Source organism: Abramis brama (genome assembly GCF_963993115.1).
Source record: "Abramis brama genome assembly, chromosome: 11".
NCBI lineage: Eukaryota > Metazoa > Chordata > Actinopteri > Cypriniformes > Leuciscidae > Abramis > Abramis brama.
Window position 1 is genome coordinate 6,038,236 of NC_139973.1, and position 16,790 is coordinate 6,055,025.

The window sequence follows — 16,790 nt, forward strand, 5'->3', positions numbered from 1 at the left end:
AACATTTGGCTCTAAACTTGACTTTTGACTATAGTTTCCATTGTTTTGTGTGAGCAGAATGATTTCAACCAGCGCTCAAAATGGCTCTTCTGACAGTTTAGGAGTTTACAACACCCCCACTGGGCGACACACGTTTCATAACTTTTGACGCTTTGGTCGCATTCAAAACCTAAGGTGACATTTAAACATGGATAAGTATTGTTATAAATAAAAGTTTTAATCTATCACTTGCATAAATTCTAATCACCCTAAATCTGCCTCAGAAAACTCAAAAAACGTCATTAACCTGTAATAAATTGCGACGTCGAAACAGCGCTGAAAAAAGTAACAAATACCACGTGACAAGGCCGGTCTAGTGTCCCTTCAGCAGCGGATCTGGCAATAATTACACCTTAATAATGACATTGATTGTTATTGTATTTCAAAAAAACATATTTAGGAATAAAATAATATTATTTATAAATATTTAGTACCTCCCATTTTAGATTGTTAATGGCTTAGTCGCCTATTCTATGAACTGTCCCTTATCGCAGTTTGAAGTCTCCGCCAGCCCTGCAGGCGGCGCTCTACTCCGTTATCAAATTACGTATTATACACGCGCCGGTCGGTGTTCTCGTTCGTATTTTGTAAACAGTCGCTTTTCTGTTTAAAATAATTCCATTTATTTCTCTTCATGGACGAAGAATACTACGGCAATGTTGGAGAATGGGAGGGTCACGACGGCAACATGGTAGTTTAGACACACCAAGATATTAGAATTATAATCTGATATCCTAACTACTAACTTACTTTAAAATCAAGACTTGCTTTTCATACGCTTACTAAATACTGTGGTTGTACCTTGTTGACCATTTTCTTATATCATTATTTATATCGAACTCTTAGTTCAAATAACGTGGTACGTTAAAAATCCCAATTCTACCATGATGCCAAATTAAAAAAAAGTAAACTTACATGGACAAAACGAGGTATTACTATGGTACCGCCCAACAACAACAAAAATTGCTAGAGCTGTCGTAGATGTCCGTAAACACAATAGTAATCCAGATGATTAACTTAAATGTAGCCTAATATTTCAGTAACAATAGTTAATATGTTGGATTGTAATATGCACATGTGATTATGATAATTTGAACAATTAAAATCTCGTTAAATAGCTTTTTTAGCCACTAAAATATGCTTAACAGCTTTCTATCGCTTCAGGAGGATGGATACGCGGATGCTGAGACTGATGGAAAAGTTCAGGAGGAGTGTCTGCAAAAATTCTCCAGCAGAGACTACATAATGGAGCCCACCGTGTTTAACACCCTGAAAACGTAAGTCAACCAAATGGAGAGAGGGGTGATTTCCATGGATAAAGCTGAGTGCAGCTGTGTTTGTGTCCCTGTCTGCGCAGGTATTTCCAGGCAGGAGGTTCACCTGAGCATGTGATCCAGCTGCTCTCAGAGAACTACTCTGCTGTTGCACAGACGGTCAATCTACTGGCGGAGTGGCTCATCCAGATGGGTCAGTCAATATGTTGCCCAATTATTCAATATAAATGCGTTTATACTTAAATTTCTACACACCTCTGTCGTTGTCGGTCGGTAAATTAACGGATGAACTCGCGCTTTGATTGGACGTGTGACACTGTCACCATGGTTACAGGTGATGTTCAACGCTAAGGCGGGAAAGAAAAGTAGCTGATTAAATTGAAACGGTGTGAACAGTTTGAGAATTGAGAAGTCACACCTATTATAAAAAAGCTGTCAGCATCTCTAAACACTGTGTCTCCTTTGCAGGTGTGGAGCCCGCGCAGGTGCAGGAGCGTGTAGAGAATCATTTAAAGAGTCTATTGATCAAACACTTTGACCCTCAGAAAGCTGATTCTATCTTCACTGTTGAGGGAGAGGTGAGCGGTTTTTAATTTTAGTTACTGTATTTCCAAAAACACTAGTCAGACATTTGTGTTCACATTAAAGATGACAGGACATGTAAATTCACCATATCTATTTTGTAAATGCATCTTATTGTGAATGATTCAGTAACGGCCACATCTCAAAATCCAATCAACGACCAATGCATGAGTCCATGTCCCTGCCCTACTTTTTTTATTATCCATTATTATACGCACTGAAGAAAAGATTTGTGGCTATTTCTGTTTCATCGTAACGTTTAATTGAGTTGTTCAGGCTAATGAATGCAGTGTTTGTCTCTGTTAAGACACCAGCATGGCTGGAGCAGATGATAGCACACACAACATGGAGAGATCTATTCTACAAACTGGCTGAGGCTCATCCAGACTGTCTGATGCTCAACTTTACTGTCAAGGTAAAAAAAGAAATGAGCTGAACTGAGTCAAAGATGTTCAGATTGCTGGAATCAGTTTATGTGGTATTACATTTCTTGTTTGTGTATGTTGTGCGCAGTTGATTTCAGATGCAGGATACCAAGGAGAGATCACAAGCGTATCCACAGCCTGCCAACAGTTGGAGGTTTTCTCCAGAGTCCTACGAACTTCTCTCGCCACACTACTGGATGGAGGAGAGCAGAACCTGGAGAAAAACCTGCCTGAATTCGCTGTGCGCATTGCAAACTCTTTTTATTTTATTTTAAGGCCACTGTATATGCTCATGATTGCATTTTTATAATCAGATCTCATTTTTGTGTGTGATTTGAGCAGAAGATGGTGTGTCATGGTGAGCACACATACTTGTTTGCTCAGGCTATGATGTCCATCCTCGCTCAGGAGGAGCAGGGCGGCTCTGCAATGCGGCGAATTGGACAGGAAGTACAGAAATTTGCCCATGAGAGGTGCATTTGTGTAGAAAAAGTTGTTTGATCTGCCTTATTGATCTTCTAGTTAGCAAACAAATCAATAACATTGTTATTATTATGTCTAGGGGGCATGATGCCAGTCAGATCACATTAGCGCTGGGCACAGCTGCTGCATACCCTCGTGCATGCCAGGCTCTTGGTGCCATGCTGTCCAAAGGGGCTCTGAACCCAGCCGACATCACGGTCCTATTCAAGATGTTCAGTAGCATGGATCCACCTCCTGTAGAGCTGGTCAGAATCTGTTTACATTTATGCATTTAGCAGATGCTTTTATCCAAAGTGACTTACAACAGAGAAACATAAGCCAACAATATTTATAGTATACAATGCCAGGTTTATCAGAAAGCTAGATTAGGAAACAAGCAAGAGCAAAGGAGAAATGCAGAGAAGAATAAAAGCCCGTTCACACCAAAAACGAGAAGTATAAAGATAACTATAGTGGGGTCCACACAAGCGGATGTTATCGTTCTGTTTATTCTAAGCTTGTGCTTGTCTGCCTCTTTAAATGCTTGAGCTTGTTACAGCAGGATGTATTCTGATTGTTTGACAATGTTTTTAGCGTTCATCTGCTGGATAAAATCGGTCTGTAAGTGATTCCAACGATATAGTGTAGTTTCTCTGTGCCGTTATCATCATAGCTGTGGTGTGAACTCTGCTGTTCTTTAATATTGAGAACGATTTTTAGAACTATATCTTTATAGTTATCGTTCTTGGTGTGAACGTGGCCTTAATCCTTAACACTTCTTATTCTTACCCATTGTATGTTTAAAAGGATAGTTCACCCAAAAATGAAAACTCTGTCATTAATTACTCACCCTCATGTCGTTCCAAACCCATAAGACTTTTGTTTTTCTTTGAAATACAAATTAATCTTTTTGATGATTTCTGTCCCTCCATTTAAAGTCTATTCAAATGAACCCAAACCTCTGACGGTTCAAAATGTTCATAAAGAGATCGTAAAAGAAATCCATATGAATCGAGCAGTTTAGTCAAAGTCTTCTGAAGAGACATCACTTTTCATGATGAACAGATTTAATTTAGTCTTATATTCACATTGATCAGCGAACGTACATAGAGCACTCAAATACGGTAAACTGAAGCTCAACCGTACGTGCTTGTCATGCAAGCATGCTTGAGCTTTCGTTTACCAAATGTGTTTATATGTGAATAAAAGCCTAAATTCAATCTGTTTATCATATAAAGCAATTGTGTCTCTTCAGAAGACTTGGATTAAACCGCTCACTTTCAATGGAGGGACAGAAATAACTCAGATTCCATTGAAAACATCTTCATTTGTCTTCCAAAGATGAATGTAAGTCTTATGGATTTGGAGTGACATGAGGGTGAGTAAATGATGGCAGAATTTAAATTTTTGGGTGAACTATCCCTTTAAGTTTTAAAATGCACACAAATCTGCTATATTTCTAACACTTTGTTCCTATCTTTGACGAAAACCTATAGAAAAGTGTATTGACTAAATCAATGTGAACTAAACTGCTCTTCTCAACATGTAGATCAGAGTTCCTGCCTTCTTGGATCTGTTCATGCTATCGCTATTTAAACCCGGAGCTAAAATCAACCAAGACCACAAGCACAAATACATCCACATCTTAGCGTACGCCGCTAGTGTTGTGGAAACATGGAAAAAGGTGTGTAATAAATACACACTTTTTACATATATTTAAAGACTTAATTGTCAGTCCTTTTGTTTTCCAGAAATGTTGTGGTTAATTCCATAAACTGACTCTTATTTCTAGAACAAGCGTGTGAATATAAATAAGGATGAGTTGAAGTCCACCTCAAAGGCCATTGAGACGGTTCATAATCTTTGCTGCAATGAAAACAAGGGAGCTACTGAGCTAGTAGCAGAACTCAGCACATTATACCAGTGCATAAGGTATGTACAAACACATTTATCTTCAAAGGGATAGTTCACCCAAAAAGGAAAATTCTGTCATCGTTTACTCACCCTCACGTTGTTCCAAACCAGTATGAATTTCTGTCTTCTGCTGAACATAAAAGAAGATATTTTGAAGGCCAACAGTTGATGGACCCCATTTACTTCCATAGTATGGAAAGAAAATGCTATGGAAGTAATTGAGATCCATCAACTGTTTGATTTCCAACCTTCTTCAAAATATCTTCTGTGTTCAGCAGAAGAAAGAATGTGAGGGTGAGTAAATGATGACAGAATTTTCATTTTTGGGAGAACTATCCCTTTAATGTTTGTGCACGTGAAACCCAAATCAAGCTGTATAATCTCCCCAGATGCAGAATTTTTGCACAGTGTAATTGCACCTATGACCTTCAGTGCTGTTAATTGTGACCACACTTGATATCGTCTGCATATGTGTACATGTTCTATGGTGTGATATGCATTACCGTTTAAAAGTTTGGGGTCAATCATATTTTTGAAATGTTTTTGAAAGTCTCTTTATATTGTAACAATATATGTGTCTTTACTGTCACTTTTGATTAAGTTAATGTGTCTTTGCTTTAAAAAAATCTTACTGATCCAAAACTTTTGAATGGTAGTGTACTTATAACATATACCTCCAGTTTCAAAGACAAGGCTTATACCTAGTCCCAGACTAAAATGCATGTTTGAGCTGTCTTTACTGAAAGCAACTTAAATGTCCTAATTGAACTAAGGGCTAATCCTGACTTAATCTAAGCTCTGTCTGTGAAACCAGGCCTAAACAGTTGATATTTCTGTATTTGTGTGCAGGTTTTCAGTGGTAGCTATGGGAGTGCTGAAGTGGGTCGACTGGACGGTGTCTGAGCCTCGTTACTTTCAGTTACAGACAGACCACACTCCTGTCCATCTAGCACTGCTGGATGAGGTAACCCTAACCTCAATGTCAAACTATTGTATGTGGGGTCAAACATACCAACAAGATACCGACTGGTCACTACCCAAACCATTATTATGAAGATACTGATTCGCCATATTTTAAGAATAAATTTGTCTTTATTTCTCAGATCAGCACATGCCATCCGCTCCTCCATCCTCAGGTGTTGCAGTTGCTCATCAAACTGTTTGAGACAGAGCACTCGCAGCTTGATGTCATGGAGCAGGTTTGTAAGAGACAGGCTGCAAAAACTACAAAATCAAAAGTACTTTTATTTCCACCTCCAGTGCTTAAATTCATAGCTAAATTCTGACTGTAATTTCAGATGGAGCTCAAGAAGACCTTACTGGACCGTATGGTTCACCTCTTGAGTCGAGGTTATGTTCTTCCAGTGGTCAGCTACATCCGCAAATGTCTGGAGAAGCTCAACACAGATATTTCACTCATTAGATATTTTGTTACAGAGGTGAAGCTCAGGTCATTTCTTAATAGAATGCATATTGTGTGCTTTATTCACGTCTGAGCTTGGTTCTCTAAAGTCTTCCTGTCCCGCTTTCAATTTGGACAGGTTCTAGATGTGATAACACCTCCATACACCTCAGACTTTGTCCAGCTGTTTTTGCCCATCCTAGAAAACGACAGCATAGCGGGAACAATCCGCACAGAGGGAGAACATGACCCTGTAGCGGAGTTCATTGGTGAGTTGTCCAGTTTTATTTAAAAAACAAAAATATAATTCATGAGATTTGAATGAACCATGATTGATTTTTTTTTTGAGGAAGTACCTTTTAAAAAAGTTGCTAGCCAGCGCCAGCATTTTTGATCGTTTTCACAAAAATGTCATGGCCTCCAGGCCCCAGAATATTTTTTTTTATGAATATCTGAACATGCAATATATCAGAAGAAAGAACAGAGCCACTGCTTTTAAACAAAAAAAAAAAACGTTTTATTCTATCTTCATGCATTCTTTTTTTATCAACACTTGAATGTGGATAAGTTTCATTAAAAAAGCAACATTTTGAACAAAAAGAGAAAATCACGTTTTTGTCAAAGACTTTGTCCGGATTAGATTCAGAACGATGGATGGAGTATGGAGTAAATCGCCTCCATCAACACCCCCAAAGCTTTAGTCCTGTATCTCTTTGTGGATTCAGTAACATTATTGATTTATATGATGTTGAATGTTTGATGATCACGTTTGATGATTGTGCATAAGCGATGCTTCTATCGCTTGTTTCTGTTTCTCCGCCTGTGTTTTGATCCGGAGATTAATAGCGACCCCTACCATATGAACATGGAAAACATGGATTGCCGGTTGTGTAATAAATGACGGAAAATTCCGTCAATGGCAGGGAAAGGGTTAAGGGGGCATAAATTCATCAAACTGCTCCTGTCCTGCAGAGTGTAGCTCCAACCAGATCCAAAACTGGAGTTTCTAGTAACCCTGAAGACCTTGATTAGCTGGTTCAGGTGTGTTTAACTAGGGTTGGATCTAATCTATGCTGGACAATGGCCCTCCAGGAACTGATCGTGAAGAACCATGACTTGCATGCAATTCACAATTATGCAGATTTACACATACAGTACTTTCTTATTAATCTGTAATTTTGTGTTGTAGCTCACTGCAAATCCAACTTTATCATGATGAACTAAAACCACATTAGAAATTGGTGGGACGTTTGAAAAGGAAAGGATCCACTCAGACCGGAGCACTCTTCATGGACGGACAGCCCATTTCAGTGTACATAACTTTTGTCTTGACCAAAATATTTTGTTCTCAAAATATTGACATGAATGCTGAACTTTGAATGTGTGTATTGAGGTCATAACTCTTAGAGCCTCTATTTTGCTTTTAAACAAGTTGTGATGTTGGTTTTCCTTTTTGTATATTGAGTTGTTTTTTTTTATATTAAAGTCACCATGAAATCAAAATTGACACACTTTTTTTGGAACATTCTAGTATTTATTATAAATTATTTATCTGTGCACATAATTATTATTTTTTAATTCATGTGCCTTCATAATCTTTTATCAAAATAAGTTTTCCATGGACAAAATCGTCCCGTCCTATATTTGTTCTTGTTCAAGAAGCCGTTTCACTCGGATATATGTCACAACATATAAGACTATAACTTCTGTTTCATGCCACCTTAATACAATCATGTTTAAAGTCTATAAGTGTCATCATTTCAAATGCAAACAGCTCCTCAAGCTTCTCTTGCACTTTACTTCACTATGTACAGTGGCTTGTATATACAGTTCACATATTCCTATAGTAAAGGTAGATACCATATTTATTTGATGTAAATGACTATTACTTTGAGGGGCAGCTTTACTGTTGTGTTTCTTCAAAACATTCCCAAACTAACTCGATTTAACAGAATAAAGGGCTATTGCAATTTAAAGTTCTCATCAGATTCAGATTCTAATCTTGAATCAAAGGTCCAAAGCATTTCTTAAAACTAAAGGTGTGGCCCTTGGCTGCTGTACTAACTGATGAGTTATACTGGTGTGCGAACTGGCAATGAAAACAGACAGTTTAGATGTTGGTGAGTTGACCTGAGGCCTGTTTTATAAAAGACGCTAAGAAAAGCGGGGATTAATCTCCAACATCTGACTTGAATGAACCCAACAAATAAGGCGGGGCTAAAGCGGTTTCATAAAAGGTAATTGAAGTTCACGCAATCGCACTAATTTGATCCAGGTTGATCTAGTCTGGATAATTGAGGCCCTAGAGGTAGATCACGGATCAAATCGATCCACCACAGCAAACGGCATATATTTTGTGCTGTTTAAATGTGTTTTTAAGCATACCCAGTTTTAAATGATTGGTTAGATTTAGCTTCTAAAGTACACTGTGGAAAGGATAACATGAAATAAAGAGCAAATGTACACATTTGGAGTAAAACCTGATAAGACTTTTATTGAGTGTGACTGAAAGCAAAATTCTAATCAAAAAAAGAAGCAAACTGTACTTTCGCTTTTAAAACACTATTGCAAACCCCAAAACTTAGGCACGTATCGGCACACAAGTCATTAGATGATCATTCGGCCATTAAAAACATCCTGAAATGTCCTAGTATAAAAAAACAACAATGGATTGCTTTTCCCTTTGTGTTCATTAAGTGGTGTAGAAAACCATTTAAAAAAAGGAGGCCAACAAATGCAGAATTACAAGAACAAATCTGTACAATTTCTGATAAATCATTCCTGAGATCTTCATTAAAAACTATTAAAACCTCTGCAACTGATCTTGGGCAGCATCAGAAAATCATTCTTGCCCTGGATACAAATGCCCTTTAAAATTTGGCAAGTTTGGACTGATAGAAGACTGCACTGTCTCTATGAAAAGCACGTCACAGGCATCTACAGGTAGTTCTTGGGTAGGATGGGGTCTCCGTACATGCAGTCCTCTTCGATGGCGAGATTGTACTGGCTCCCACTGCCGCCCTTGTATGCACTGGTGACAATTCTGAGCCAGCCTTTCTCTCCCTAAATAACAAAAGAGCAGGACATACATTCAACATCTAAACTTGTGTGAGGGATTCACCAGCATAACTTCTCAGGTTTTGCTTACCCATGGCTCTCCCCAAGAATTACGGACGACCCAGTACTCCACTCCACTCTCGTCAACGCCCCAACCAGCAACCGATACGATGTGGTTTATACCGGGATCCTGTACGTACTCAGAATACAAGCCACCAGTGTATGCATCAAGCTTTTCTGTTGCCATGATCCCACAACTACAAAGGCAAAGTGTCAATGTGTTAAAAAAATCTCCTAATGTTGGTTCAAATATAAAACCTAATCGTACAAATACAGTCTGTATACCTGATGGGTCCTCCAGAATAGATCTCAGCTTTCATCTTGTCCAGCCCACTGACTGAGCCATAGTCTCCAACTTTCCAGAGAGTGAAGTTCTTTACAACATTGCACACGCCAAAGGTTGTGCAGGTTCCACACTGATTAAAGACGTTACAATCTGAAAAAACAAAACAGAAATGCACATTAAATTATAACTGCAAGCACTGACTGCATATCCAATTTAGCAAGATGCTCAACCAGACAACTTTTTTACCCTGATCCTTGGCCTGGTAGTTGTTGCAGGTTTCATCAGGAATGCCATTAGTGTTTGCATATTCCCACACGCCAGAATGATCTCCACCATAGCAGGAACCTGCGCCGCCACAGTCAATCACGTTCTGGACAGAGAGATAGGCAGATGGCCATGCCGCTTTCCGCTTGATGTTGATACGATCTAAAATAAATAAATAAATAAATAAATAAATAAAGTCACATAGGCTGACAAAAAAAACCAGTAAAAAAACCAACAACTGTATTTTCACCTTTAGAAAATATGTATACATGTTTTTAAATATATGACTATTTTATTTATTGCATTTTTTTTTTTCCAAGGCTGTTACCAAAATTATGGAGCCCCGCACATGACGTGGACAAAAATATATATATAAATATTGTGGCCACGGATTAAGAATTCATTCCCTTGTTTTAGTATTTCATGGCCATGATTTACTAATTTGTTCCCTCAATTTAGTCAAATCGTAGCCACAAATAAAAAATTCATTCCCACAATTTATAGATTAGTTCCCTCATTTTAGTAAATCATGGCCACGTTGTTCTAATTCATTCTCTTATTTTGATTTAAGTAAAACAAGGTATCAAATTATTACAACATGGCCAGGATTTAGTAAAATAAGGAAACAAATTGTTAATTTGTGGCCACGGTTTAATAAAACGAGGGATCGAATTAATAAAACAAGAGAATGAATTCTTAATTCGATATATTTTTTCCCAGCTTGACGTGCGGAGCTCCGTACAAAATAGATGATGTCATCCTACCTAATATTGATGGTTGGTTAATATATAATAGTTCATCTAACATGTACTTCACACTATTTGCAGAAAGTGTCAGTAAAGCTTTAAAAGTAAAGATTAAGAGGAAGTATCATGTTCACAAATATGCTGAATTGGTTCATCTCAAACATGCAGAAACTTGTAGGTCAGGAAAACACCTTTAGATCGTAACTGCAGATCACATGAGAGTCAGGTGGTAGACAGAAAAAAATAAAATTGCACATGACATATCCAGGCCATTGCACTTTTAATGATTAAACAACCTCTTAATTTCTTTACGATCACCCCTATGTCATTCTGTGCTTTTCCTGAATGTGGCTAAAATAGGGTTGTTTGAATTATGAGGCTATAATAGGGCTGGTGATGTTCTGTGGTTTTTCGTGGGGAAAAAACAGCCAAGACATATTGGACTTTTTTTGTTAAAAACAGGTAAAACAGGTTAAAGACAGGTAACGGACATTCCAGTCCGTCTAACTCTGCACATCATGAAACGCGCTGATGACTAGTGATGTCTGCGCGAGCAGGTGTGCAGAGGTATACGATATATTTGCATATAAATACATTAAGACCACTTATCTTAGTGATAGCAATCAGGATTGAAGAGACTTTCAACCAGAATAACAGAAACTGGAACAAATCACCTAATAAACTAATTTAACTAATAAAGGTTTAGTTTATTCCTCTAGTGAGTGCTGCACCTTTTCTCCAATCAATTTTTAGTTTTACCTCCTTTTTAGTTGGTTGAGCACCCCTTCTTGAACCTCTTTTGATACACACACACACACAAACCTGGTTGAACTGCCTCTTAACATTTTTAACAACATTTTCCCTCACCTGCAAACGCACTAGTACTTCCGTGTGCCCAGCATGAGCCGCAGTACTGGGGTATGTGTTGGTTGCGTGTGGTGCTGACGAAGTTGACTCCGTTTATGTTTCTCCAGTCCCATACTTTAGGGATGTCTTTTAAATTCATATATTCATAAGGGCGTGGTCCAGTCCTGAAGAATACAAGAAAAACCATTGTTAAGCCATCTACGTATACTGTGTATTCTTCACTGACCACAAAAACACTGAAAGGGCATTCACAGCAAGCAGCAATGGGCCATGTAGGAAAATCCAGCAAAAAACCCTCATGCAACAGGCCATCTGTTCTTCAGTCAACAACCAAAAAACGGAAATGAACCTTGAGGTCATGACATTTATAATTATAATAGAAACAGGTGTCAAACGGTCTCATGATGGCTACCTTTTCACCACTCTGCTGTGTTTTTCTCTTAATAATTTCATGTGCCGAATTGCCATGACGTGAGCCGCCTGTAGTACACTGGGCGAAAATTGAGCCAAAAAATTAAAATGAGATGACCAAACAATGGAAAAAACTGATTCATGCATTACGCTGGAAATCCAAAGTCAATTTGAGTGCATTGCATTGTGGGATACAGTATGCTGTTGTCTATAAAATTCACATTTTATATTTGACAAAAATAGTAAAAGTGGCAGTTATTCCGAACATAACCCATATGAGCCAGGATCAAAAAATATATATATAACATCAACTGTAAGTCAAGCACAACAGGAAATACATTAGCATAAAGACAGTTACAGGAAATAACTTCAATTATTTAGCATATTTATCAACATGAGATATTACGTAGAACATTTATTACCATTTATTTTACCTCTTTTATAACAGGTTTCAAAAGAAGTAACTTAACCTATTAAAACCTACACGCATGGTTTGTTCAAAGTATATTTAGCATATAGGCTACAGTGTGGATTACTCGCAAGTCGCCTGACTGAACAAGGCAGCTCACTACATTTTGAGACACAGCCCTAGTGTCGGATTTCTTAAATCACATATAAATCACATCCAACGTAAGTTTGATAAAGTTTAGAAAAATGCTGGTCTGTCATACTTCAGTCCTTGAGGGTTTCTCCTCGGCTGGGGTCTGTAGCAGGGCTCGTTCTCATTAAAATACCGTCCGGCGAAAACACCCGACAGAGTAACCAGATAAAAGAGCAGTACGCGAGCCATGTTGGATCTCAGGCGGTCATATGATCCTCACATGAGTCTGCACTGCGGTTTTATTCTTCGTGTCTGCCAGGAGGCGTGGAGAAAGTATCGAAACTAGCTCTCTTATTGGGCATCTTCTAACGAAAAAGTAGTTTATGTCAGACGCTTTCTTGCTTCTAAATACCATATTCTCTCTCTCTCTCTATCTCTCTCTCTCTCTCTCTCTCTCTCTCATTTTTGTCAAACAAACTGGGATATTGAGGCAAACAACATGATTTTTTAAAATGTATTGTGTTAACGGTGTTAGTATTATTTATTTACTAATATATTATTTATCAATATTTTGTTTTAACAGTTATTTTTCGATTTATCTATTTAGATTCAATTTATTTTTTATTTCAGTTTTAGTAATTTTAATATTTAAACCTATTTTATTTCAGTTAATTGTTAATTTTTCATCTTTATTTGAATTTTATTTTAGCTTTATTTCAATGAATGAAAACAATTTTCTAACAGTTTTAGTTTTAGTTAACAATAACAACAATCGTCCAAAAATATTAAAAAATACAATAAATAATCATTATTTGGGCGGTGTACTTCTACATCTAATAGCCTATTTAAAGATTATAACATTATATGAAGCATGTTTGCATTTCATCAGATGAGCAAAGTCCAAGCTTCATTTTTACAACGTAGCCTAAGAGACAAGTGAGAACAGGTAAGCATATTCTCCGCTATTCTTTTACATAAACTAATATAGTTGTCAGTAGTAGCCTATAGTGTATTAAGATCTCTTTCACCAGTTGTTTTCAGTTAAACAAATGCATTGATCTGAGAAGTGGTTTACCGCCGTCCGAGTATGTTTGCTGTGATCTGAATGATCATGGGCTGCAAAATGCAACACAACACAAACAAAAGGTATAACATATTATATATGAATATGGTAAATATCAGTATGTTTTTATTATTATTGATTTTTCTATCCCTCTAAAGAAGAGGTGTTTTTGAGTCAGTTATCAGTGTGTTTGCATGCGTGTCTGTGGTTCCGGTGACAGTGATAACGAGTCTGAAGTAAACACCATTTAAAGGGAACAATTAATAATCATTGGTAAGGACTAGAAACTTGGAAAGAAAAATAATAATAAAAAAAAGAAATGTAGTTTCCAGTAGTTATATATATATATATATATATATATATATATATATATATATATATATATATATAGGCCTACACAAACTCTTAAAAACAAAGGTTCTTTATTAGCATCAATGGTTCCATAAAGAACTTTTGACATCCATGTAACCTTTCCATTCCACAAAAGCTTCTTTAGAGGAAAAGGTAGACTCTTCAAAAGAAAATACGGTTCTTTTAAAAAGTGTTCACTGTGGCATTGCTGTGAAAACCCTCTTTTGGAACATTTATTTTTAAGAGTGTGTGTGTAGATAGGCTATATAGCATATTTTAATTTATATATCATAAATTAAACATTATATAATCATGTCTGGTCAGCTTAGATCCGTAGCCACCAAGTTCATCGTTAACTTCAGGCACTGCCGCCTCAACAATGATTTGTTCTGTTCACGACCTGGGGTGGGACTTACAATTTTATTGGGTCCATCTGATGTTTGTCACTGACTGAATAATTAACACATAGGCCTACTTTAGATCGGACTAAACCATTTTTAGGGAGGTAAGAGAAGCAAATATTTGGAAAAATATTTAACCAATTGCATGTTTTTGTGATTTTAATTTAAATCCCAGGCATACAACTAATATAAATATTAGAATTATTCATACAACAGGGGCCTATATAGTATAACTGCTGGATTTTGTGGCGCCCACTGGGCAGCGGGGGCCCCTATTGCCACACCCTTTCATCCCACTACCGACGGTCCTTGATGTTTGTATTGTCAACAGTTCGATTTAACTTTGAAAAGTGACTACAGTAACAGCTGTTATCCATGTGATCAGACATGGCAGAGCAAAGTCCATCCAAAAAATTAAGGAATCAAGTCAAGGGTTTCCTTTGTGACGTGAGCCCTATAAAAGACAACAAGAAGCCATATTTTGATGCTATTCTTCAACATGAAGGTGAATGTAGCAAGGTTGTGGCCTTCAGACCAGAAGATCACATCCACTTCCACAATGCTGAAACCACCCGGTAAGTCTTCGCTCACAAAAATAAAGGCATCCTATGTTTCTAAAGTTTCTAAAATGCCAAGAAATCAACTCCCATTAACCTCTGTAGTCAAATTTGTTGTAAATGTCTGTCTAAAACATCAAAACCTTTGTACAGGAGTCTCGTTACTCTAGATGATGTCGTAGTGCAGCCATCTGTGGAGTCCAGCAGAAAAACGAGCGTGTTTTACACACACAGCTCCAAAATGTCCTGCGTTCGTGAACGAGGGGAAACATCTAACAGCTTGTCTGCTAGACCACAATGTGTACAACTGTCTGAACCCCTAAACCTGGATACACAATCAAATAAGGTAGGTAGTTTATGATTATTAATATCTTACAATTTAAACATATTCTTGGATATGTATTATATCCATTCACAGGGCTCCTCTCTCTTGATGTAATTTCTTGTTTTATCACAACAAAATAGCTTCATGCAAGTCTGTTAAGATTATTTTAAAAAACAAGTATAAAAGATTATGTTAAGGATTTTTTTCCCCTGTATTTTTCATCATCGTCTCTTGGGACAGTTACTCCATGCACCTAGATTTACATTTTCATACCTAGATCACCCATGAAAAAAATTAAATTTAATTCAGAAATGTAAAAAACCTGAAGAGGTGTGTTTAAGTATTTTTGTTATAAATGGAAATTTGAATGTATTTTTTTAATAACTCCAGACCATGAAAAAAAGTGTCATGTCACTTATACGCTTTTTTTCTGCATATTGCACAGGTCAACATCAATGCAAAGATTATCCAGGAGGTGCGCAAGGGAAACAGTGTTGTACGGGATGGACGGTATCTTCCAAGAACTGAGTATACAGTAGCAGATACCACAGGCTACATTAGTCTAACAGTCTGGTGTGAGCACAACATTACTGTTGGAGAATGGTACAACATCACAAACGTCTCTGTGGTAAAGTTCATGGGCAAAACATCCCTTTCAACTACCAAAAAAACACAGATTGTCAACATCCCATCTCAAGGTACAGCAGTCGCTGTTCAAGTCGTGCCAACAGAGACTATTAAATGTGACATCACTGGGGTAAACATCAAGAATATCTTCATTTGTCCTTGTTTACATACACTCAAGGACGTGACATCGTCAAGCCCCACTGTATATTGTTTCTCATGCAATACGCATTATAAACCCCCTGCCATCATAATGAGGATCAGCGGTCACCTGGTTCTTAAACCAGAAACAGGAAATGTTGTGGAGGCAAGTATTGAAGACGAGGTCATCAGATCAGTGCTCGTAGTGAAGCCCGGCGCGTCACGAGAAGACATCATTCAGAGCTTCATTGCTCTGCCACCCATGCAGGTCACAATTCGCAAGAACATCGTTGTAAAGATGGAAGATGTTCCTCAGAAGGCTGAAATCAAATCTGAAGCAGAGCTGCCTCTTAAAGTGGAACCTGTGGAAGAATCTATTGACTTTTATTCTCCCCCAGACCATGGCATTCTGTTCAGTTCACAAGGCAGAAAAAAGAAAATCTACTGATTGCATAGAAGAAATGTAAAATTCTTGATTATTCTCATTACTGTTCTATACAATCAGCATAAAGACAGTCTGATAATGACTATCAGGAGTGGTCCGGTGTAGTTTAAAGTGTAAATTATTTAACATTTAAATATCACTTTTTTTCAAAACATTTTTTTAAATGTCAATATAAAAATCATATATCAATCACATACTAATCACAAACATATGCACAAATAAAATCCATCTTTCTACATATCATAAATATAAAAGCTTAAGTAACTTTACATTTAGTTTGTTTTGAAGAGATTAAACCTTATTTATCAGAAAAAAATACATCAAATATATTAGTAACATTTCTAATTAATGATTATGAATCAATGTTTCAGTGTGTAATATAATTTAATTGGTGGTTATAAATTGATTGTATGTTATTCCCCTTTGCACAACCTGTAGATCTAATGTTACCTTTGAATAATTGAATTAATAAACATGAACAAACTTTTTTTAACCATTTACTGTAAAAAGATTTTATCATTCACATTCCATATTCTTCATTTGCCACACTTAC

General features: G+C 37.1%; 3 protein-coding genes across 7 annotated transcripts; 2 read left to right on the plus strand and 1 right to left on the minus strand.

Annotated features, from left to right (window-relative positions):
• The first annotated feature begins 563 nt into the window (after positions 1 to 563).
• Positions 564 to 7,605, plus strand: nelfcd (negative elongation factor complex member C/D). 2 transcript variants are annotated; one of them, XR_014608202.1, is made up of 15 exons: positions 564 to 730; positions 1,204 to 1,316; positions 1,397 to 1,506; positions 1,782 to 1,891; positions 2,203 to 2,310; positions 2,409 to 2,561; positions 2,663 to 2,793; positions 2,883 to 3,048; positions 4,332 to 4,466; positions 4,575 to 4,714; positions 5,546 to 5,660; positions 5,800 to 5,895; positions 5,995 to 6,135; positions 6,245 to 6,367; positions 7,288 to 7,605. XR_014608202.1 is itself a non-coding variant. In XM_084128391.1 (15 exons), exons 1-15 carry the CDS (start codon positions 674 to 676, stop codon positions 7,320 to 7,322), a joined length of 1,740 nt encoding a protein of 579 aa, XP_083984517.1. In that variant the 5' UTR covers positions 564 to 673; the 3' UTR covers positions 7,323 to 7,605. The 2 variants fall into 2 exon arrangements, 1 of the variants encoding a protein (XP_083984517.1); XM_084128391.1 differs by having other exon boundaries at positions 6,238 to 6,367.
• A 960-nt stretch (positions 7,606 to 8,565) lies between these two features.
• Positions 8,566 to 12,775, minus strand: ctsz (cathepsin Z). The gene is made up of 6 exons (XM_084128392.1): positions 12,461 to 12,775; positions 11,379 to 11,542; positions 9,748 to 9,927; positions 9,501 to 9,651; positions 9,247 to 9,412; positions 8,566 to 9,161 (listed from the first exon to the last, which is right to left on the minus strand). Exons 1-6 carry the CDS (start codon positions 12,577 to 12,579, stop codon positions 9,036 to 9,038), a joined length of 906 nt encoding a protein of 301 aa, XP_083984518.1. The 5' UTR covers positions 12,580 to 12,775; the 3' UTR covers positions 8,566 to 9,035.
• A 25-nt stretch (positions 12,776 to 12,800) lies between these two features.
• LOC311092084 (uncharacterized protein) lies at positions 12,801 to 16,478 on the plus strand. Of its 4 annotated transcripts, XM_084128396.1 has the most exons (5): positions 13,145 to 13,276; positions 13,362 to 13,476; positions 14,531 to 14,720; positions 14,856 to 15,048; positions 15,473 to 16,478. In XM_084128396.1, exons 3-5 carry the CDS (start codon positions 14,533 to 14,535, stop codon positions 16,238 to 16,240), a joined length of 1,149 nt encoding a protein of 382 aa, XP_083984522.1. In that variant the 5' UTR covers positions 13,145 to 13,276; positions 13,362 to 13,476; positions 14,531 to 14,532; the 3' UTR covers positions 16,241 to 16,478. The 4 variants fall into 4 exon arrangements, with proteins under 4 accessions (XP_083984523.1, XP_083984522.1, XP_083984521.1 ...); XM_084128397.1 differs by lacking the exon at positions 13,362 to 13,476 and having other exon boundaries at positions 12,801 to 13,276; XM_084128395.1 differs by having other exon boundaries at positions 13,246 to 13,476.
• Positions 16,479 to 16,790: the final 312 nt, after the last annotated feature.

Excerpts from the sequence above, each read along its gene's own strand:
- nelfcd (XM_084128391.1), top strand. The coding sequence starts at position 674 with ATGGACGAAGAATACTACGGCAATGTTGGAGAATGGGAGGGTCACGAC. Across the intron at positions 4,715-5,545 it reads ACATTATACCAGTGCATAAG|GTTTTCAGTGGTAGCTATGG; the intron begins GTATGTACAAAC and ends ATTTGTGTGCAG. Across the intron at positions 6,136-6,237 it reads TTAGATATTTTGTTACAGAG|GTTCTAGATGTGATAACACC; the intron begins GTGAAGCTCAGG and ends CAATTTGGACAG.
- ctsz (XM_084128392.1), bottom strand. The coding sequence starts at position 12,579 with ATGGCTCGCGTACTGCTCTTTTATCTGGTTACTCTGTCGGGTGTTTTC. Across the intron at positions 9,652-9,747 it reads CTACCAGGCCAAGGATCAGG|ATTGTAACGTCTTTAATCAG; the intron begins GTAAAAAAGTTG and ends TTGTTTTTTCAG. Across the intron at positions 9,162-9,246 it reads ATTCTTGGGGAGAGCCATGG|GGAGAGAAAGGCTGGCTCAG; the intron begins GTAAGCAAAACC and ends TTTGTTATTTAG.
- LOC311092084 (XM_084128397.1), top strand. The coding sequence starts at position 14,533 with ATGGCAGAGCAAAGTCCATCCAAAAAATTAAGGAATCAAGTCAAGGGT. Across the intron at positions 14,721-14,855 it reads CACAATGCTGAAACCACCCG|GAGTCTCGTTACTCTAGATG; the intron begins GTAAGTCTTCGC and ends ACCTTTGTACAG. Across the intron at positions 15,049-15,472 it reads TGGATACACAATCAAATAAG|GTCAACATCAATGCAAAGAT; the intron begins GTAGGTAGTTTA and ends CATATTGCACAG.